Genomic DNA, 24442 nt, shown 5'->3' with positions numbered 1-24442 from the left:
ACAATATGTTTCTCATTACTGCTTGACTGAACAAAATTAAGAAAATAGCAAAATAAGTTACTGTAAGTTATAATCTATCTTCATGTTCCTTTGAAAATACAGAGGCTCTGTTTCAATCTTTCCTCTCACTAATCTGAACTGTGATGTCAAACTGAAAATGTGAATACTGCTTTCCATAATGAATACTATGAGTGATATATGAGCTCAAAGCTCTCAGTTTTTTGAGAAAGTTTTGATCTGTATTTGATCCTGACACCCACAACATGATAGGTTTGTAGTTTTTCTCAGTAAAAATTACAGTAAAAATTTATATAAACTCTGTCATTAAAATCCATGTTGTTTTCTTTCAAGGACCATTGATGAAGCTGCTGTACAGCATCCTTATCAACAGAACATGACACTTTGTACACTTGCTGAGAAAGAAATGGGCTGAAAATATTCTATAGCTTTATTATAAATGAAACTTAAAAAGGTATCTGTAATGCAGTATAATGCTAACTAAATTGGTATTTCATAAAACAGTTTGATGATACTTTTAATATACTTTAAAAAATAACTAATCATATGGTTCTGTTTGTCATGGGACTGCTACCACATTTCAGTTGTCCCTCTACATTTTTCCCTCTTTTCCAAAGTTTCGGTACTATTTTCCAGCATTTTATGATTTGAGCAATTTCAAAGAGCCAAATTTCTTGCTGAGACCACAGCAATCTGGTGTCAGCAACAGGAAGGCTGATCTCAGTTCTGCATTGTGTGTGAGTGCCATGAAGTTCCAGCCTATTCAGGTCCTACAACACATGGCCTCTTTCTGGAGCAATTCTGACATTTGACAGCCTTCTGCAAAAGCAGACACTGGCAGAGTTCTCTCATGAAATCACCCTCAAGTTTCAGCCAAATCATAGTCATAATTAAAAAGCACGTGCAATACAAACAAAGACTCTGTGCCTAAAAACTGATGGAAAGAATGAAATAGGAGTGTTAGGATAACCATCACCCACTGGGAATTCTCCATCAGTGTTATCCAGCTAATTTAATGTCTTCAGACTGTGGTCCAGAGCTCTGTATAATTTGAAAAGGAGATGCCTGGATTCATAGCAGAAAGCAACATTTATTTCTGGCCTTAGAATATTTATAAAATTTGAGAAATTTAAAACTTAATGTAAAGACAAATTGAAGGTTTGTGTGTGTGTGTGTGTGTGTGTGTTTTTCAGAAATCATAATACCTTACTTACCACTTAAATCTTCTGCATGCATATATTTTAATTCAATTCATATAATTGAAAACAGCCTTAAAAATTATTCTCTCTCCACCATTCTTCCTGCTCTAAACAATTCCCCTTCCCCTGGAAAATGAATGACAAGGAATTGGTGGCTAAGTTTTTCACTACTCATACATCAAGCAGTTTCAGACTTAGGACAGGCAGTTCTTTCTAGCTTTACCAACCTCTGAAGTAGTTAGATATCTCTGTCTTGGTAACAGGAACAAGAGTTTTAAGACGTGAAACCTCTAGAGATATCTAATTTTAAAGACATTATGATATGCCAACAAAACAACACCTTGTAAAGCAGTCAGTAAAATACTGGTTTGTAAACCAGTCAGCTGTAAATTAAGAGAACTGCAACAATTTTCATTGAAATGGTGATCTCAAATTTATATTGAATCTAACAGACTGTTGTGCTCTACATTACACACAATCTTTTCCTGTTCCATTTTTGTCTGTATTGAAAGAGAAGGAAGAAACAAAGACAAAAGAATTGCAGCAACCCACTTGGGTCCTGACCCAAAGCACAGCAAAATCAATTGAAGTTTTTTCCATTTTCTTCCACAAGGATTGAATTAGGTTAAATGTGAACAAGCAGCTTTGTGAATAAATTTAAGAAAATTAAAATGCCTTTCTGTTGCAAATTAATTAGCTCCAGGAACAACAAAAGGAAATAACATTAAAAAAAAAATAAATCTTTAGTTAGAGTCCCTAGGACTTAGTCTCCAAACTGAATTGGATTTAAATACTACATCATTACAATTTATTGTGATTTTTCAAAAGACTAAATACCATGATCTCCCTTTTAAAAAGGTTTAGCTGGGTTACACAAACTTACTTAAATTGCAGAAGATCCTTAATAACTTCTCCAGAAACTCCTTGATGCTTAGTACAAAACTTTAATTTAGAGCTTTCATATGCCAAAGCTCAAACCTCAATCATTAGAAGAAACTTCCAAGGTTTTGCTACTTTAATGTAATGTTTTTTACTGCGGACATTATTTCCATTCAAATTCAGCTTGCTGTCCTGCTGCATGAAAATGGTATATTTTGTCAAGAATACTGAAGCTTGATATTTTGGTTATTATTTCTAGCTATGCACTCCATCTGACTTAGGAGATATCACTGCAGGATCAGAGTAGAAAAATGAACATCTCTTTTGAAATATCTAACATATTAATATAGTTTTTAGGAATCTTCTTTCCAGCCAGGACCTAATGTGCTCTGGGACTCCCTACACACTTAAAAATACAGAAATAATTTCCAATTTCTAAGGGCCTAATACAGAGCCCTCTGTAGAGAGTGGGTCAATTTGCCAATTCTTTAGTAAGAAACTACCGAGTTTTGTATTATTTAAGGGCAGAGCATGAGCCTAAGAATTGACTTAAGAGCTTAATATAACTGCACCTGGAAATTTAAATTAGGTTTGTTTTTTTTTTTAATGTTAACTTGTGTTATAGTTAGCAGTGCTGGGGAGAGAGTTCAGAAGTTTTCAGACAGAAAGGCATTCCTGAATAAAAGAGGAGGTAGTTTGAGATTATAGCAATCATTAGAAGAGAAGGATTAAAGAAGTTTTTAACAAATCTGCTCAGACCATTGATTGAGATGTACACCAAACTTCAGAGAGCTTTAGTTTATTTCTCAAACAAGAAGGTTATCAGCAAATGCATAGCTTAAACATGTGACATTCATATAAGCTGGTAAGATCGTTTTGATCATAATATGTGCAGTGGATATAAGGTTAATATATGGAATACATATATCTGCGTGTAAGTGTTCTTAATAGCCTCAGTAAACCATTCTGTTGCCTTATGTGCAGAGTTCAGAGACTTGAAATAAAAATGCGGAGAATTCCTCCATTGTGGTAATTTCCTCACTGCAGAGTATCTGAGTTTCCATCACAATGGAGAATGTAGGAGGTGAACAAGGATTTCTGCTTTGCAATCTGACTCAAAAACTCAAAACCTACTGTGTGTTCTTTCTGATCTTCCTTAAAATATCTGCATCTAAAATCTGAATTTGTACATTTTACTATATGTAATTGAGAGAAAAAATGATTTCTTATTTTTAAGTAATCTAATGTGCTATGTATAAAGGCAGGGATAATAAATTCTCACTCCATGCTTGATACTTCTGGGAGTTGGCAGCTCTCATATATCCCATTACCCAAAAGATATCAGAAGGGGAAGAAGTATAAAAAATAAGTAATAATAATGATGATAATAATGAAGACTTTTAAGTTTATTCCTTCAAGCCCCAAACCTTCAGTAAGAGTCATGTAAGTATATGATTGATTACAGAAATAGATCTAATGAGCAACTGCTCTTTGTAAGCAGTTACCGTAAATGTATACAAAAGACTTAAATTTTTGATAAGCTCTGTTTCCAGGGATAAAATTTAGCTATAGCTAAATTACCATTCATCTTCTGTATGGTTTTACATCACCATCTGCAATCATTTGTCTAGATTTAAGATCTCCTCCCAGAAATCTGTCAAGAAAAAAATATATATATTTGTGAAAAAGTCTTTGTCTGGGTCATTGTATCACTTCATACAACTTTTTGCATTATAAGCAATGCAAATATACCCCCCCCCCAAACAAACAAACAAACAAACTGACAAACTAGAATAGGTGGAAGTCAGATATTGCAGTATGAAAGCATTTATATTTTCATTATCTTTTTTTTGCAATAACAAATGATAAACATTTTATTGGCTTTGTGTAAAAGTGAGTATCTTTTTCAGGGAGCAAAAGTGAGACAACTGTGTTCTTCTGGACTGGAATCCAGAAAAACAGAGCAAATCCTGGAGTCAAAAGATCCTTGTATAAAATTAAGGAGTCACTAATCCTTTGTCTGTCATGTTCTATAAGCTCATAATTCTTCCTTTTCTCCCTTGATTGTCATAAGAATAATTGTATTAATGTTTGTGAAGTGATCTTATAAAGGGGAGTAGTGGTTGCATGTGGAGAAAAAAATGAGCAAAAAAATCAAATAGTAAAAATGATCAAAGCTGAACTGCTGAAATATGAGACATTCAGTCCTTTATTCCTGATACCATCCTTGCAGTTGACACTTCCATAATGTGGATAAGAATCTTTTTTATCCCCCGATGGTCAATAGGTTTTCATAGCTACCTTCACTGAAGAATTTTGTCTCTTAAATTTAGTCATAAATTTTGACTTTACATTTTCTTATTTAAACCTGGAAAATATAAGAACATTACATGTTTTCAGGTAGTTGTTTTTATTTTAGAAAAACAAAAATAAACAGCCCCCCCACCTTACAGAGTAATGTCTTATGTCTACTTTTGAACAAATCTGATCTCAGACTGGAAGTCAATTGGCCATTCAGCATGTTGAGATGATGTGTGACTCATGCAAACCCCATGCAAATATGTTTATTTTAAAGCATTATGTTTAGTTTATATATTTTAGGTTTTGATTGTTTTCTCTCTCCCTCTTTCTCTCTGTTTTTTTTTTAAATTATTTTTTAAAGACAAGAAAATTTACTGTGGTGAAGTCTTTCATTTTATGACCTATTAAGACCTAAGATGTGTGTGTGTATGGCTTTATCATAATAAACCAATGAAATTCCATTTAAAACAAAAAAAAAAAAGCAAAATTAATAGATGGTGAACTTGTGAAATTGCAAAGCTGATAACTCCTACTGAAGTCACACATAGGTGAAAATTTAGCCAATATTTGCATCTGCATCCATGCTTTGACTTTGGTGGACCAGAACTAGGAACAAGTCTCAGAGAGGAATGCAGCAAATACTGAAGCCAGGCAAACTGGGTGGAGGTGACAGTGACTTTACACTAGGAGTGAAGGCTATGGTTAGATGCAGGGACAAGTCTGGCACTTAAGCAGAGGAGCAGATGGTTGCCCACCAAACTGTTTTGCATACCTCACTTTCATTTCCCATTGTCTAGCCAAAAAAAAAGTTTTGAAAGAAGTTCGAATAATGCTGTGTGATAGTCAGTTTTTAGTACGAGCTTGAGGTATCTACAAAGTAGACATCTTGCTCCCCCGTATTTGAGACAGAAACAATAATGATCACAGTTAACCAGCAGAATGCAATCTGAATAGAGTCACAGCTGTTAAACACAGGGCATTTCTGAGCTAGGCTTTGGAATGTTGTGCATTTGCTATAATTCACATTTAAAATATTGTCAAGATATTATACTTTTCATCATACTTTCCTTAATAACACACCCCTATAAATTATCTTATACTTTATTTCCTTGTCTTCCCCAGGCAATTTGTAAGCACTGGAAATCACCTATAATTAGCAAATTCTACTGAGAATACCTAATTTAAGGTTTTGCTGACACAGTACAAATGGAGAGTAGCACATATTTTTCTTTTTTATGTCCTTTTCTGATCTAGCATTTTGCATGCTAAAAAGTCAAGTTCTTGTTGCTTTCTGCTAGCAATAGCCATAAATGCTAAGAATTAAATGAGAAGAGCTTAGCAAATTACAAGGTATTTCTTTTCCCAAGAGAAAGGTGTGAAGTATAATAGCTATTGTTTATGGCACTTTGGACTACTTAGATTTAGTATGCTTTTTACTTCACCCCTACAAAAGCTATATAAATAAAAAATGATCAAATTCAGCCCATACATCATGTCAACATTTCCTGGGACATTGTGGGAATATTACCTGTGCAAGGTATAGCTTTCATGACTGGGACATATATATTTTCATGAGGTCATATATGCAAATTCAGATATGTACATACACATGAATTTAGTCTGATCTGACATGTCCTAACACTTCTTGTGGATGTGGAATTATGTATATATATATATATATATATATATATATAATTATATATATACCTATTATATCTAATATTAATTATAGTATTATATCTAATACTATTATATTATATCATATTATATATAATACTAATTATAGTATTATATCTAATATTATAATACCCTAATTATATCTATACCTATATCTATATATCTAATTATATCTATTATATCTATGTTAATATCTATACATGCTATTTTACATTTGTGAGATTTATTTTTGGTAAATTATTTTAAAAGGATTTAATATCAAATGCTTTGTGGAAGAGATTAGAAATATTTTATCTATCTATCTAAAGTAGAATTATTTTAAGAAGATATTGTGAGATTTAAATCCTATTAAATCCTATTCAGATAAAGCTTAGTGATTGTTACAAGGTAAAATAAATAAGAAAAGATTAGATGCCCTTATCAAAGCTTTCAGGAGGACATGAGAATTCAAAATGAGACATCCAGTTTACAGATTTCAGTAAATGTATTTGTTGAACTTATAGCATAAATTTTGTTAAATCCACTATTAAGATTTCAAAGCAATGGTGCTCCATGCTGAAATTAAAGGTGTTGAATGTGGACTATTTTTTCAATTAAATAATTTCTGTAAATTCAGGAGAACATACATTTCTGCTACTTAAAAGCATTTTGATTTTTGCATAGGCATATTTTTCTTCCCTTTTAAAGCTTTGTATTCAACTTCACTTTCAACACTCATCTTCAGATACTAAAAGGAGAGTGCTTTACTTTCCATATAGCAGCCACATCCTATTTATTTTGTAACACATGCTTCTAATGGACATCAGTCTGAAAAGTTAAGATCCTCCTTCTTCAGTAATCTCCTCTTCTGGCACCACTGTTCAAATTCTTCAGAGCTCAGGGAAGCAGCAGTTCTCTGCACTGCAGCTTGGCAGTCAGGCATATTCAACAGTTCCTGTTGGCATTTTTTGACATCATTACTGTGATTGTTCAACAAATCAATTTTTGGAATAGCAGCAGCTGTTATATTCTCCTCTTCCTTGTAGATGCACCTCGAAGAAAAAGAGTAAGTGCAAAAAGAGAAGGACATGGAGGAGAAAGATGAAAGAGAGTTGCTGTTTGAGCGTGAATTTTCTCAAAGCAGCAACATACTGTGCACTAAGAAACAACTGCTGAGTGGTTGAAAAAAGTGGGCTGTGTTGCAGGTTTGGAGCAATCACGTCTGGTGATAGAGCTCCTGCATTTGGTGTACTTACCCACTGCCACAGAGGCAGTGTATCAGCATGGGAGTTTGTCTGCTGAGAGGTGTGTAACTATTTCTGCCTGAAAAGCCACAAGTCAGTTGTTAACCTGTTTGGCCTGGAAGGTGAACTGCTTTGATGGGGTGGCTTTGTGCTGGTTATTTCACGTGGCAGGTAGCAGTTGGCATGTGTCCTACTGTTTGCGTTTTCCTGAGGTTAGCAGTGGCTGTGCATGTAATTGTTCAGGCAGTTGCAGGGAAATGTAATTTCAGGACCATCCTGGCAGCAGTAAATTAGCTATATGTTAGGATGAATATGCTCGGTTGTGCTCTAATGCCCAAGAAGAACTCAATAGATTATTTTTAGTCTTGATTGGTCTGGAAATGTTTGTGAACTGGAGTTTTCAAAATTTCTGGTTGATTTTCCTAATGAGTAAAGAGTGCCTTTTCAGCACATCTAGCAGCATAGGCATGAATGGCATCAGTACCCTTTTTTTACTCCGGAACACCCTCCTTAATCTGTTTTCACAGATAAGAAAGCCCTTTACTTTGGGACGAGAGAAAGAAACTGCCAAACTGGCATTTAAGCAACTTCCAGACCATAACAGAGACTGTGTTTGAGAGACTGGAAAGGTAGATGGCATGCAGTAGCTGGATGCCCAGAGGCAGCAGAGCAGATCTGAGTTATGATAGTATTCACTGTTTCCTGCAAGGTTTATGAAAGTGATGGAAGAGGTTTGCTAGCAGCTGAGAGGCAAGAATTCAGAGGTTATAAGAGCAACTTGTAAGATATCCTTGCCCAAATAATGACCACCTAGGATGCACTGTAAGCACAACCTACATAGCTCACTTTGAACGTGCACTTGGGATAGTTAAAGAAGTTGCCTGTGTGTGCTTTTCAAGCTTTTATGATTTGGAGGATGTCAGTGAAGCTATCTTTTATCCACAATCAGGGTGTGGGTGTTCGTGTGTGCACATTGTCCTCCTTCATGAATTTCATACACTGGTCATCTTTCATCTTTCAGTGAATGGTCCAAGACAGCTTCATTATCTATGCAATGTTTTGCTGTCCTCCAGCTCTCATGAGTTTTAAGCATGGTGCCTTTTTTGCTACATTTGCTAAATTTTTAGCCAATGGAAGTGTTGGAGACTCTTAACCAATAGCAGGTTCTTTACCTCTGGAGTAATCTTAGTGATTTTTTTTATAGATTAAATATATATTTTTAAAACAGTGCTGGTTTGGCTAATAGTGGAAAACACTGAGAAAATTTATATCACTCAGTGTTACAGAATGGAGGAATTTACTGGGGATTTAAACTTAAAACAGAAAGTCAGGACGGAGATCTCTTCTCAAGACTGACCGGAGAGCTACCTGTTGCTAGAACAGCATGGCAGCAAGCCAGTACTAAGTCTTTGGGTGGTTGAAGACCTCAACATGAGGAGAAATTTGTTGTCCTTGCCATATTTGGCTCCCATTTAGGACCAATGCAGTGGGTCAACAGACTTCAGAGCTGCAGCCCTGGCTGTGGGGTGTAGGTAAAAAGAGAAAGTAGAAAGTAGAAAGTGAGCTGCAGTCTTTATGTGTATGTAACTTCCTAAACCCCATCCCATTAAGCCTTTTGCTTTTCACTTGCCTCTCATTTGAATGCCACACTAGCAAAATGCCTTGTATTTCAAAAATGTCTCTTTGACATCCAGTTCCAGCCAAACAGATTTTTATCTTTAAAGACTGCTAATCAGGATAAATATTTCATTATTTTTTCTTAAAATGTATTTAAGACTTCTTTTTGCAAAACAGTGTTTTACTGAATACATTTAAACATATTAAATTGGTTATGAGTTATTTAAAGTAATTTTTAAGGGAGTAATCCTCCCTTAACTTTGAGGGAGGAAAGGATAAAAGGTTGTCATCACAAAAGAATGAGGTGGTCGGACAATAAAAAAAATTTAAAAAAAATAAAAAAATAAACACTAACGTATACAGTAGTAAATAGCTTTCAGGCACATGTGTATGTTCATTCCTGGTCTGTGGAACTTTTGCTAGTGGATATAATGGGATAGTGATTTCACTTAAATATTTCAAACATTAGGGATTCCATTAAAATTGTTCTTAATGAAATAGGGTAGCAAACAGTGTGGTTAACAGATGAGCTGATGTCTAAGTGACAAAACGCCTAAAATTTGACCACTTTAGCAGCTATTATGCAGCAACTGATAAGTCAGCAACGTGACGTGAATTTACAGCTGAAAAACATATAAGCACAAGTTAGAAAATCATCCTTTATTACTTTTTTAAAGTGAAAGACCCATGGTATGGGCAATAAAGGAAATGAAATGTAAACTTCTACATTTATGGGGAAAAGCTATGTTACAACAGGAAGTAGGTAAATGCTTCCCTATGTGCATTATCACAGAAAGTTGGAGGTATAATACGAAATACAATCTTGCTAAACTTCCTTATGGTAGGTAATACAGAAGTAGAAATAGATAAAGGTAATTCAGTGTTTTTGTCTTTTTTTTTTTTTTTTTTTCCAGTTCTCCTAGAAGGAAAGGCAAAATAAGAAATTCCAGTGCTTCTTTATATGTATATATATTTTTTCCCTTTGCTCTTTTAATTTGCTATTTTTGTTTAATATGACTTTGATGGAGAAAATAAGGAGCTGATATGCTGAATATTTTGAAATATCTGCATTGACAACTTGTAAATTTCCTGGGAAGTAAGATGCAAAGGAAAAGATTATTTTCCAAATAACAAGTTTGTTTGTTTTTTTTTGTTTGTTTGTTTGTTTGTTTTTCTGCAACATTTCTGTGATGTGTTGGGTTCATTGTCATTTCGGATGTTGTAGTCATCCTTGTAGTCATGTAGTTTCTCGTGGTCATGCATCATGTATAATCATTTACAACAGAGAATAGGACCTTCACATGGTACATATAACTTACTTGACCAAACTTTCTCCAAGCAGGATAATTCCAAACCCCACCAGAACTTTCTTCAAAATTTGCCAGTTCCTAAATGTCTTAGGCACCAGTGCCCTACAGAAACCTTTATATTCCCAGCACATTTTAACAACATTTTTTTTTTCAGCATAAATTTTTTGTTTTCTTTTGTTCAAATACAAATTTTTGATTTGATAACAGAATATATAAACATATCCAATGAGGACCTGGAATGCAGTGCTTAAAAAAGATTTTATTGGATGATGAAGAATTAAAATACACCCTCAATTACTTTACATCTTTTAAGTTATACTTTAATTCTAACATCTTTTTGGGGTTCCGTGATTTCAGCAAGAGAAATATATAGCTCCTACTGCACAGAAGATCACACAAGATGATTGTAATGTTTTTTGCTGGCCTTGAAATACATGGGATGTATGAAATAGTTGTACCTTGTTAGAGTCTGCTTTCCCAAAGAGTAAGCAGTCCATGTTGTAATGAACACCATGCTATACCAGCTGTTTTTAAAAGAGCTGAACTAATGGGGTTATTTTATATACTTATCTGGTGGAATATCTTTTCTATGTGATTAGTCTGAAATTATGCATTAAAGGAAATTTTCTATCACCACCAACTTTAAACAATTTTGAAATGATAAGAGATTGGTTTCTGTAATTTTTTAGAATGTGACGAAAATTATGTCATTCAACTACAAACACTAACTGTTTGTTAGAGTAATATCTTTTTCTGGTAAACCAGTTATATGACTTCTTATGGAGGTCACATCTCTCCTACAACTATTTAGATGTCTTGGCTGTGTGTACCCTTCCTTTATCTGACAAGACTTTCTTACTGTAAATATGTTTGATAATGACAGGTGGAGATCAGAGAACAGAGTGCATATACACCAATTCCATACTGACAAAGCCAACACATTCTTGAGTCAGTTGCTTTAACAGAAAATTAATAATAATAACAACAACAACAACAACAACAACAACAACAACAATAATAATAATAATAATAGTAATAATAATAGCAGCTGTGGTCTCTGATTTTGAATTACTGGTGTTGAATTATTCTCTTATTTTGCCTCTGTTCTAAGAGAATCTTATTTGTTCTCTCCCTATTTCTAAGATTGTCAATACATAAAAGTATTAGACATGGAATGATTCACTCAGTATATTTACTCAAATTTGTAGTTTACATATTTTTATGTTTCCAGTGAAAACTGATTTACTGAGTATCATCCTATAGTGGAATATTCATACAGTAGGGTTGCTGGTTGTTTTTTGTTTGTTTGTTTGTTTGTTTTGATTTAATCCCACAGGTAGAGCATCAGTATCATTCTGGATTAGAAATGACTCCTGTCATAGGAGTTTAAACAATTTCTGTATGATGTTGAATACGCTGAACTTCACTAGTTAAGTGTAGGGATTCATTGCAGATATGTTATGATGTTTTTGTATAACCACAAAAAATAACTGTGGAAATTTACTTTAGCGGTAAAAGAAATCTGTCTACTCTGTGGTCTTTCGTTCCTAGAACAGGTGCCTTCACATATATATATATATAAAGACTATTTTCTCTTTCTCTTCGGGGATGTCTGTCTCTCAGTAGTCTTGTCATAAAAATAAAGAGTCAAATAAATTAAAGGATAATTAGATTTTCTTTTCTTGTAATCAGGATACGATCTGCCCTTTTTTTAGTCCTTTGATTTCTCCTTTGCAGACTGTATATTGAGCTGAGGGATAGTGTCACTGGATAATGTGGCAGTAGCTGAACACCATTTGACAATGTATGCATTTCCCTTGTTGTTCTTATGAGTCCTTATTTCTGTCAAAAGTAAGGTTGCTAATATATGAAATTCAGTTTAATGGAGGATTATTATTATTATTATTATTATTATTACTGTTCAAGAATGTAAATTGGTGTTGGCTAAGTACAATTACTCTCTTTTTGTTGATTATTTATTTGTTTTTTTTTGAAAGAGCAAACAATGCCTTTTTCAGAAGGCAGACTTTCAGCAGACATCTGATTTGTGACATTCATCCATTGAAAGTGGGACAAGAAAGTCCTGATAAGTATATATGATTATTTTGTTCATAGAAGATAGGACAACAAAAATATACAGAAGCACGATAAAGATTTGAGTCCAGCTGACAAAGCAAAAGCCTCATATGCTGAAGTGTTTAGGATTCTCATTCTATAAGTGTAATAAATACCTTCACTTTTTAACTGAGTATTTATAAGCAATGTGAACATTTTATTTATTCTTTCCTTTCCTAAAGGTATATTACAGGTACATAGCTATATAGTATATATGCAATTGCACATAGTATCTTTAAAGCTTTTTGAGTCTATTACTTATAAGACAACTGTATTCTGGTATCTTATTTCACTGCATGCATAGTCATGTGAGCTTCATTTTACAAATGGAATTTCTGGAACCATACGAAGGTGATGTTAGAGTAGCAAAATAAATAACTATAAAAATATTAACTTGTATTTATAGTAAAAACTAAATGTATAAAAAAAAGTATATAAACATTGCCACTGACAAGTCAGTTTTAATTCAGGTGATCTACAGATATGATAATCAGGTTTTAGTAACCATATGCTGGACTTGAGGTTAGAAATGGACTTCACAGTTTCAGGCAGCTGGTCATAAAAAATGTATAAGGCACAAGGTGGAGATCTTGGAACAACATATTATGTCTACATGGAACATCAAATCCTGTGCAGAAATATTAGTTCCACTTGCAAAGCCAGAACAATGTGTTAGCACAGCAAGAAATGTCAGCTAAGTAGCACTATCTTTCAGAAGGGCTAATTAGCACTTGTGCAGGTTTCCTGCTTGTAATTCCAGAGCAAGCTCTCTTAGTGTTTCCTCTGGACCTTTGTGTCATGCTTCACTGTTCATACTGGATGAAATATGGTCTCTTAAAATGCCTCTGGTGTTCCCATGGATTCATGTCTCCATTTGCTATCTGTTCACTTAGGTTGCAGTTATGCAAAAGGATCTCAAGGGTAGAACCTATGACTTTCTATACCACCGTAGCTAAAAGCATGGCACAAGTGGCCCTTATTTCTTGATCTGGACAAAGATAATGAGACCCAAAGTGCTGGGTGAGCACAGGGCCTATTCTGTCACCTTGAATTTCCATTTAAACTGAAGGGGTTGGAGATCAGTAATAAAGGGGCAGGAGATCAGTAAGGAGATCATCAAGGAGATAATTTAGAAAACAAAAAACAAAGTGTCAAAGACAAACTCTTGGGTGAACTCAAAAGAGAGAGCAGTTATATAAGAGTTGTTGGAAGTGGGGGAGTTGGTCGGGGGAGTTGTCTTTGCTAAACATGGGATGTTTCCACAATTAGGCATTTAACATATTTTTAAACCAGGAGTAAGAGTCCATTGCATCTTTCTTACACTTCATCACAATTTGCCCCAAGGTCCAAAATAAGAAAAGTCTGTCTGGTAAAAATTGCCTTCTCTGGACTGTCTTCCTGATCTTGAGGAGGTCTTAGATAAGGACTCTGCAAAATAAGATTTGTTATCTTACATAGTATGTCCTACTGTTCTGTAGTCATATTGTTGGAACACCTTTACTATTTAGTAGTTTTTCATTTGCATTTTTATAGTTATCTGAATTTTAAGCCATAGGTTGTGACAAGGGATACTCTGAATCTAAATGAATTTTGTATCTTTGTGGAAGAATGACTAACAATGGTGAATAGCTCCAAAGTTCCAAATGTTTAATTTGAAAGGTATGGTAAACAGCTGTAATATGTAAAAATTTCTATTATCTTTAGTAAAGAGAAAAATCTTTCAGTTAGCCCTAGAAACGCAGTATTGAGAATGCAGAGTAGTGATTTACTGCAAATTACTGGAGATTAATTGGAAATTCTTTACTGTTTTCTTCCTACTTTATAAAACAATCACATCCTTTTACACCTTGTTGACTTAACTGTGTTTTATTAGTTATAAAAATGGAAATTTTCAAGGATAATTCCATGCATTAAAAAGATGAGCATCTTAATTCAGCCCTCTGTGGGCTACTTACCACACTGTTGTTGCTATCAGAAAATCTTTTCAGGACAGTAGCTGAACACTCCAGGTCACTTGTATTCAACTGGACTGTTGATTAAAAGGGCGTTACAGGAAAGAGACATGCATTTTAGCCTGCATCTTAATTGTTGCCTTCAGTAAGTAAATAAAGATTTCAGAAGGCTGAAAGGGAGAAAGAGAAATGCTTCTGATTTATGTTGACTGCATTGATTCTGTAACTGATGGCAGCAGAACCTGCAAATTGATCAGGAGCTGGTTCTTGCTCATGACCTGTTGGTACAAGTCCATTCCTTATTTTGACACAGTGGGCTTTGCTTCTTTCATGTATCACATGTTGCCAGAAGGCAGCATCAGTTGATCAATAGGTGCAGATCTGGATTTAAAAGCTGCAGTTATGGTCTAGGTGCTGCTGAAATCGGTAAGAAAAAGTGCTTTTTGAGAGACTTGAATGAAGAACAACTACCTACTGCAACAAAATCACATTTCATATTGGATCATCTCTAGGCTGGAAGCTGTGAGCACAATAGTGAGGAGGTGGAGAAATTAAAGAGCTGACATAGTGACAGATGTGGCATACCAAAATACTGAGTTAAACTGTGCTTTGGTAAATCAGATCTGCACTTACTTAAACTGTCAGAACTACAAAAGGCATCTGAAGGGGTATCAATTCAAACACATGATTCAGGGCTTCATCTTTTCCATACTTTGGAGAAGTATAGCATCTTTTTTTTGGTTGTTTTTTTGTCTTCTTTATGTTGCTTTCTATTTTATGAATTTGGGGCTAAGCTGGGAAGGGAGACAGTCCTGCAAAAGGTGCTGAAGTCACTTCAGCTGAGACCTGACAAGGGACAAGTGAGCTCTGCTGGGCTATGTAGTTAATATTACATTTTGCATTCCTTGTGTACTCACAAACACAAAAGGAGGAAGTGGTAGAAATCTTGAGAGAGTCCAGAAAGTCTGTAGGCTCCTGTCAGAATAATTACTCTCCCTAGAATACACTTCCTTTAACACCTCTGAAAGCAAAAATCCTTTAGGGTGGTAAAATCTGTGTGTTTTTACTCTCTGCCTGCTGTCAGAATGGTGTATTTAACGAAGTTGCTCTACTTGGAAGAATTACATTATAGGCATTTAAGACTCCCAGTTGCCTCTGGGCATTGGCATCTTAAAAATCTTCACTTTTTGGGGGGTGCTTTTGTAATTCACATCTTTTTCTGTCATTTTATATCGGTACTTCATCATAAGACATTCAGCAGCAAAATCCATTCTCAAATGTCCTGCAGCAATGTTGTCTCGTCATTAACTCTTGTCATATTTCACTCATTGGGTTTGGAAATGGAAAGTGATGAATGGCTGCAGTGTTTTTTTAATAACATGTCCCATTCTGGAGTTTTCTGTAAGGGTAGTCAATTTTCATTACTTTAAAGTGGGTTGCTGAGGGTTTTTGGTTTTGTATTTGTTTTCTTCTTTTTAATATAAGAAAAGGCTGCCAGAGTGACAATTACACAGAGCAACCCTCAAAACAATTTATTGAACAAGCATCTTAAGAACGTTAAGTTACAGTTTAGGGTTCAGTCTCCATGGATTTAGCACCAGTGTGAAATAATCAAACCTAGAATACTTGGATCTTTCTCATATTCATGTACTTTAATGCAGGGTTGATCATGATTCAGATCTATCAAAATTTTATTGTATTGTAAATCCATTTATTTTATTTTGTTTTGTTTTATTTTTGAGAAATTGACTCCTTAAACAAGGGAGCATGCACTTTTTTTTTTTTTATGTATCTGATCAGGAAATTCAGATGTTTAAAACTCTTAGTTTAAGATACGGTTTTATTTTGCCATATTTGAAGCATCAAGGGAGGCTTTTACTTTATTCCCTGTATGTGTTACTTTTGAAATAAATTTCAGAGCCACATTTGCATCCTAATTGTAGCCTATTTCCTGGGTCCACCATTAGGCAGACCTTAGGGTGGCCTTTGGGGATTTCTGGAGCAGAGAAGTTGGTGGTTCTAGCTAAGCTACTGAAAAAGGGATAGAGATGAATGGATTTTATTTATTTATTTATTTATTTATTTATTTATTTATTTTGGCCTCAGCAGTCACCAGCTGGCAGATCAGCCTCTTGGTGTGTTGCCAAGCAGCAGTATACAGCAGCCTTGCAGCTGCTATAAACTAGACGGGAACATGCTTGGCATGAAGCCACCTTCATCTTTGGACAAGAACTAGCTTTCAAACTGGCAAACAGATGTGCTGGGATTGTGGCTTTGCTCACTCATGTCTAATGCTCACGGAATGCAGTTGTACCTCCAAGTCTAAAGCAGAGAATTTTGCCTAACACTTTTACAGGAGAAATAGGTTAAAAATGAAAGTTCATTTTTTTCTAAAGTGTTTTTATTGTTGGTGTTGCATGTCTGGTTTTCACTTTTTTTTTTATTTATTTCTTTCTGGGATATTTTTTCTTATTCTGACTAGATTATGAGGATTCTGAATAACTAAAATAGACCAGCAAGAAAACTCAGTTGGATTAGATTCTTACAAGCTATCAATCTGAACTCAGAAAATTAATAGGCTATTATTTTCCACTATATACATAGTTTTAATTATTTTTATAAATGTTTGAATGATAGTAAAGGAAAACTTGCAAGAATTTCAAAGCATCATTGGATGTCATTGCATTCTTTTTACTGTCATATTTTTGAGTTAGAATAATGTCATTCCCGGGGGAGAAGGAAGGATTTTTTGTTGATTTTTGTCTAACAGCAGACTAATGTTCTCTCTTTTCCTGATCAGAAACTGTTCTTCAGTGTCATCAATAACAGTGCCAATGTTTTTTGTCAATGTTTCTATTAAAATCTCTCTTCATTCTGTGGGTAGCTATAGATCTGATAGAATGAATCTGTCTTACCTTGTTAACGACCTCTGTCCTATTGCTGGAGGCAGAGTCAAACCAATGTCACAGAATTCTGTTGATTTATTGTAAATTTCAATTGATGTTTTAAAATTTAGGTAAATTAGCTCTCAATCTGTCACCACATTTTTTGTTTAATTGTTCAATAGGAGAGGAATTTCATCAAGTTCCATCTTCACAAAGCTGAGAAAGACCTTCCCCAACCACATACAAATTATTACACATTTATTGTTACATACACACACACAGTGACCTCTCCATTAGCCAACATCTTGAAGCCAAAATTTTGGAGACTTACAAACCCAGAATGTGTTTTCTAAAATTAAAATATGTTAAATATAACCCTGATAAGGAAGAGGAAAGAGACACCACAGTGTCAGATATTCACAATAGAGCATTTCATCTAGATTAATGCTGTAATTTAGATCAAAACACTGTAATCATGTCTTGTACCTTTTACTGGTACCCAGGTTCAACAATATGCCTTTCTTTGAACATATTTCTGCACTTATTTTCAAAACCAGTTGGTTGTTCTGTATTAATTTTAGAACATACCTTGATGATATATATGGTATATATAACTCATAATAATCTTTTCCCTACACTGCTTCTTCTGCTTCTTATCCTCCTCCTCCTCCTCCTCCTCCTCCTTCTTCTTCCACTTCTTCTTCTACTTCTTCTTCATCAAGAAACAAAAATAACTGCTAAGCCATTCTTAAGACTACAAGACATCTCATATCCAAGACCTCCAGCAATTTTCTTGTTTATCACTAGAAGTGGCCTCAGTATCCATGGCTGCAACCATCTGCAGTAAAATGCTTAAACTCTGATTATTCACAGGTTGTGTTGGTTTTGACTGAGTAATCTCACTGAATGAAGACAAGAAGGATAGTTGCTGATTAAACAGATAAGTTATGCTTTCATGGGCACTTCAATAGAAGCTGTGAGAAAGGGAAGCACTTAATCCTAGGCATTTCACTGAGCAGTATACACCACCATGTAAAGTTGAGGCATTTTTATTAAAGCAGATCAATGCAGTATTAGTGTCTATTTTTGTCAGTGTTTGGGCAAGGTTACGATTCATCTTAAATATACTATAATGTTTTCCATCAGTTTAACTTCAATTCTCAAAAAAAAAAAAAAAAAAGGCAAATAACGAAACAAATAAACAATTTTAAGCACAGAGAAGAAAACGACATGAACAAGAGCCACCATGGATTACATGGATTACAAACCAAATCAATTGCCAAACCAATCTAATTTCATTCAACAGAACAGTAACAGGCCTTCTGCCTAGAATAAAAGCTGTAGATGTCAGATTTCTTGCTTTTAGGCTTTTCTAAGGCTTTTGACACTGTTTTATAAACATACCATGCAGACTAAATGAAACAAATATAGAACAAACGGCAAAACCACCCTTGGATATTACTTACCAATGGCCCAATGCAAAAACAGAAGGCTATACTGAGTAGGGTTTTATAGTGTCCTATAATATTCATTTACTATCTGGATTATGGACTAGAGAAAAATTTTATTAAATTTACAGATGACATGAAGTTGGGTGGGAAATAAAACATGTTAATGGATAAAATTGGAAGTCAGATCGAACTTGATGTATTAAAGATCAAAGGGAAAATGATAAAATTCAGCAAAGACAAATGAGGAAATAGGCTATGTGACAATAATCAGCTGAAGAATTTTGTAATGGTTTTATAGACAACAGTTTTGGAACTATTGTGGACAGCCAGATGACCAGGGAATTACCTTAAGTACTATACTCTTGGGCCGTGTACTTCAAGAAACAAACAAACAAACAAACAAACAAACAAAAAACATGGAATTACTGAAAAGAATTACTATAGAAAAGGCAAGTGAAAATGACTCAGATCTAAAAGATGAGAAAAAAAAAAAAAGATCAATGTGATATTTTAAATTCTAGAGCAAAGAGTAAGGGGTAGCTTGACAGCATTCTTCAAAGACATAAAGAGTTATTTAAAGATGAAACAGCAATTCTATCAGGAACAACATGGGGATAAGCTGATCCTGACCAGAAGTGTAGAACAGACTAGATGTCCCCTCATAAAGTTCCTCCCAGTCCTATGGTACTATGGTATGGTACAATGGAATATTTCATATTTTCTATAACTTTGATTATTCTTATATCATAGCAGATTCCTTCCCTCAGGGAACAATTTAAATACTTTCATTTCCAGCAGCAGCTTCTAAAGGTTTTGTTTGTTTGTTCATTTGCTTGTTTTTTATTTATTATTGAAGAAAAATGAACGAAATGCTTGAAATGAGAAAAAAAAAGGAAAAAAAAAGAAAGCTTGAAGTACTTTCTTTTATTTTCATGAAATACATTTAGTATTTTTAAGTGCAGACAGACATATTGGTAATCTTATGATATTTATGGCTGTTGTGGAATTAAACATAAATTTTTAGGTAGTCATAGGGTGACACATGGTAACTCCAGAAACATTCCCTTACCAGAAGTACAGGTATTTTTGGCAGGGTATTGAATTTGAATCCCTTATCCCAGTAGGAAGATTTTATTTATTTTTTATTAATAAATAAATAAGGGATTAAACTTACAGATAGGTCCTCCTGGGAATGTCTCCCTAGGAATGAAACTGAATTTCTTAAGCAATACTTTTAAAAGGTGTTCTACTCCCGTTTATGAGTCTGGGCACAATCAGCACTGAATTAAGTGAGAAAAATGTTACACCAGTCAGATTTTTTTTCCTAGAACTACCATCTCTGATGTCTAAAATGTACTGCAATACTTGTATCCAAACCTACATATGAAACTGCACAGAAGCATGACCATTAACCTGACTACACACACGTAAAAAAAGAAGAGTTGTAAGCCATGACTATTAACTATCATGCTTCTGCATTGCTTAAAAAAGAAATGCATGCAAAGTGATACAGATTGTCCCGAAACAATACATATGTTCCCTATGGAATCATGGAAACATCCTGAAATGTTTTTTAGCAAAATATTGTTGTAATATTTGGGAGTATTTTTGATTCCCTCTGCTTTATTTTATATATATATATATTGCATATAGCAATGTAAAAGTCTAGAAACTGCAACTATGTATTCTCAGAGTTCTCTTGCAGAAAAACTGCATGGTATAATATAGATATATATATATATATTATCTTTTTTTTCAAATGAATGGCAGAACTTGGTGCTTTCAACAGAAAGTGTGGCAGGGATAAGACAAGGGAAAACGCATATTCCAAAATAACATAGAAAATAAAGTGCTATTTCCTCACATAATTGCAGAGATAAGACAGATTTTAAGTAGGTTACATGAACAATTTTTGAAACTGACTATCACAACTTCCAAATATTTAATCTTCATTTTGCAAAAAGGTGTCATATATGCTTTGCAACAATTTATAAAGATCTCTTATGAAGCTTTCTTATGAAGTCATATAGACTCAAAGCTCAAGTTCTAGGCACTAGATTTCTGAACATTCATTACTTGGCTAGTGCAATTCCTCAGCCAGAAACATATCTCCCAGTGAATTTGCCTATTACAGCCTGTCACAGAACAGGCAGAATCTTGCTTTGTACTAACATTTTCCCCTCAACACTTTAGTTTAGACAATGCAAATATATGTATGCTAAATGTGTGGGGAGAAGGATTAAATGTGGTCTCACAGGCCAATCATAACCTCTCAGGCCAGGTGTTCTGCACGTCAAAATGAAGCATCACACTATATGCAGACCAGAAGTCTATAGTAATTTGCTTTACCACGAACATGACAAAGCACCTTTATTTACACAAATGCAAATGCCTGTATGCTCACACAGCAAATCAAAATTTACTAGCACTCTGGAATCCTTACACTGTATTTTTTTTCAGGCAGCTGGTATAAAATTACTGTTCTGCTCTGGCAGAGCATTTCGACATGTATTTAACTCTGAGGACACTGTAAAACATCTAGATTCAAGGGACATGGAAAGTTGGGCTTAAATGAGGCATGAAGATATTCTTAAAACACGTTATTAACATTTTCTAATAATTTGAGAGCATTAAGTGTTGAACTCTATTCAATAAAAGTTCTTGTTTCATCACATGAAATGCTTTTGAAAATCTGTTCGCAGTTCATGGAACTTTTTTATCCTTTTATATTGTTCTGGAAAAAAAAAATCTCTTCTGATTTAAACTATTTTTTTAAGGAAATGCCCCAGACCATTACATCTAATAAGTATTTCTCAGTGTTTTTGTTGTTGTTGTTGTTAGTTTTAAATACAAATTAACAATTCATCCATTTTATGCTAGCAATGTTTTGGGAGTTTTATCAGCATTTGAGATTCATCCTTCATTTTAATTCTCCAGCCCCATCCTCTGTACATATGTAATGAGGAGTGTTTTATATACCGTCTGCTGTTTTCCTGCTAATATGTTCTGTTACTAAAACTTCTGGCTTTTGTTTGTTTGTTTTGGCACAGGTTACATATCCAAACAGAATGGTGAACCAAAATCTCAGCACAAGGGACAGAAAGTCAGTACATACTCCCACAGAGGACCCTTTTAGATACTCAGGCAACCGAGCAACAACCTATGAAAGCAAGAGCTGTCAGCTGTCTAATTTGTGTCTGAGCAACCTCCTGAAAGAGAAGGAGATAGTGGAAGTCATCAAGCATACTAGAGGCACATACGAAACCGTCACTTCAGAGGTCACCCAGAACGGTTTGGCCACCATGGCACCAAGCACAGCAAAGCCAGCATCCAAGACAGACAGCTACCCACTCTTCTCAGGAGCTCCAAAAGACCAAACTGCTGTACCTCGGCAACATACCACTTTCACAGGGAGACTTGGACAGCCTCCAAGGGGACCCATCTCTTTACACATGTACAGCAGAAAAAATGTTTTCCTCCACCACAATTTACACACAGCAGAGCTGCAGACTTTAGGTCAACAAGATGGGTAACAGTGTATTCTTGCCGCGGAAGGAGTGTCAACTGAAAGGAAACATAAGCTCACCTACAGCTCAGTCTTAAGTTTTCATCTGCTGCTACCTTTACCTGAAAAAAAAAAAAAAAAAAAGTAAAAATTAACATTGTCTATAGGTTTCATACTTTCCCATCTAGGACTGTAGCATACGGATGAATTAGATCATTAAATAACTAGATTGATTTGTCATGCAAAAGTCGGTATTGGTAGAATAAATGGGACCATTTGCCTGGCACTGATAGTCCAAAATTGGCTAAGTATTTTTTTCTTTTGTCTTTATAAGCCACCAACACAACCTGAAGTTCTAGAAGGTGATCTTAATACTGTGTATGTTTAATAATATTACTGTTAAAGTAGATGTGAGGAATGAATAGGTACATAATTAGTAAATCCTCTTGAAATTCATATGGACTAGGGAAACAGTTAGAAGTCTCTGAGGACCACCCTCTTCTTAAACTTACAATAAAATTTACTCACTTGTAGAGGTGTGTTACCACTTCTTGCTGTATGTATTTTACGAATGCCTCATGCCACAAGTAGAGGAAGTAACTGATTTTCTTCCTCTAAAAGAAAGGATCATAGAGGCTCACTGGATATTTGAATCAGAATAATTGGAATACATACTGAGGGTGGCAGCTTGATTTCTTGATCTTCCTTTCCTTCTCCCTGCCCTTTTCTGGCTAAATTTGTTCTACAGTTTTTGTTCTATGGAGACATGTCACATTGTGGTGGTGATTGTGCTCTGCAGACACTATCACTCATGACACGATTTGACAGTCTATGTATATAAAATGCATCATATAATTTCATTTCACTTGCCAAAGCAAAAAAAAAAAAAAAAAAAAAAAAAAGGCGATCAAAAAAAAGGTGAAAGACTAAATTAAGAGAAATCATCTAATTACCCAGTCCAAATTACCTGTGTGAATAGTGATATTTGTAGACCATATCTGCACTTAATGACCTAGTTTATACCAACTCAGCAGGTTTGCTCATCTTGATATATTACATGCAAGTGAGATGAATCTAATGCTACCTGACATGCAGCATGCTGGTCTCAAGGGAATGTGAATTCACCTGATCATGCTACACAACCTGAAGACTTTTCAATACCAGAAGTTCCTGTTTTCCCCTTTCATAGGGATTGAAAACAGGCATCTCAAACAAGATGTTCTAAACATGTGGCATTTACTAAACTTGACACTGAGTTTGCAAGCTCTGGCAGGTAATCTGTTTGAATGATATTAGCATGTATAGTTAGTTGCTTTTAAATAATCTGGCACGTTCAAGTATGATAGAGGCAGATCAGATAAAAGTCACCTCTATCTTTAACTGGTGATGAATAATGAAAGGCAAGAGTATGGCACATTCCCACACAAAGAAACAAACTAGTGTGACAACTGAAGTAGCATATGATGAAAAATGAAGCTTCTGTAACCACTAATAATGTTGTAACTTTTAAAGGTAAATCCCATAGGGCATATAAAATGAATTAACGGCATAGATTTTAAAAATATTTTTAAAAATATCTGCTTAACTGCTTAATATTCAGATGAATACAATGATTGGTTAGATTAAGAAACAATTAGGTTATGAACTTGGCAGATACTCTGCAAAGCCATTTCAGCAGTCTGAACTTTCAGGACTATATTTATTGAGGATTTTAATTTGGTTAGAGTAAATTTGATGACATCATCTGATGTTGAAGAGAGCAGATTTTGTCTACATATGATATGGGGTAATTTTGAGTGTCCAGAGCTGGATACATACGAATCAATATAAACATTTGCCAAAAAGTGTTCATGTTTTTATACATTTGTGTGTATGTTGCTACTGCCAAAAGTTAAAAAAAAAAAAAAAATTGCAAACACAGTTTGATTGAATGAACTATGGGTATTCAAGACTCCCAGGCCTGCACTGAAACTCATAGCTTAAATTCTACCAAAATATATATATATATATATATATATATAGTTATAACAGAATGTCACTATTCAGAATTGTGTTTTCATCTGAGCAATCTCTTAAGGTTATGGTAGATTGAAAGTACAGTTGGTTATTACTAACAATACACTTCAGTCTTGCTCATCCCAAGCACTGATGTATGCAATTATATTTCAGATCTGTAAATAAATTAACATACACTGTAATAAGGGATTTTTTCCCCATGATACAAATGTACTATAAGTGCATTTAAAAGCAAAAACACAAAAACAAAAAACATAACCTTTTCATTTTTAACTTACTTACTGTATCTATAGC

At 34.5% G+C, this 24442-nt stretch overlaps 1 protein-coding gene across 3 annotated transcripts in view; it reads left to right on the top strand.

The window, feature by feature from the left end:
- CCSER1 (coiled-coil serine rich protein 1) overlaps positions 1-24420 on the top strand; it is a 672229-nt gene extending 647809 nt beyond the window's left edge. For 2 of the 3 annotated variants that reach the window (XM_040555665.1, XM_040555666.1), the window contains exon 10: positions 21678-24420. In XM_040555665.1, coding sequence (XP_040411599.1) covers positions 21678-22160 — 483 coding nt within the window. In that variant the 3' untranslated portion in view covers positions 22161-24420. The remainder of the gene's footprint in view (positions 1-21677) is intronic. The other variant, XM_040555667.1, reaches the window with a different exon arrangement.
- Positions 24421-24442: the final 22 nt, after the last annotated feature.

The sequence above is a fragment of the Cygnus olor genome, chromosome 4 (assembly GCF_009769625.2).
Source record: "Cygnus olor isolate bCygOlo1 chromosome 4, bCygOlo1.pri.v2, whole genome shotgun sequence".
NCBI lineage: Eukaryota > Metazoa > Chordata > Aves > Anseriformes > Anatidae > Cygnus > Cygnus olor.
This window is presented reverse-complemented; position numbering and strand designations above follow the sequence as displayed.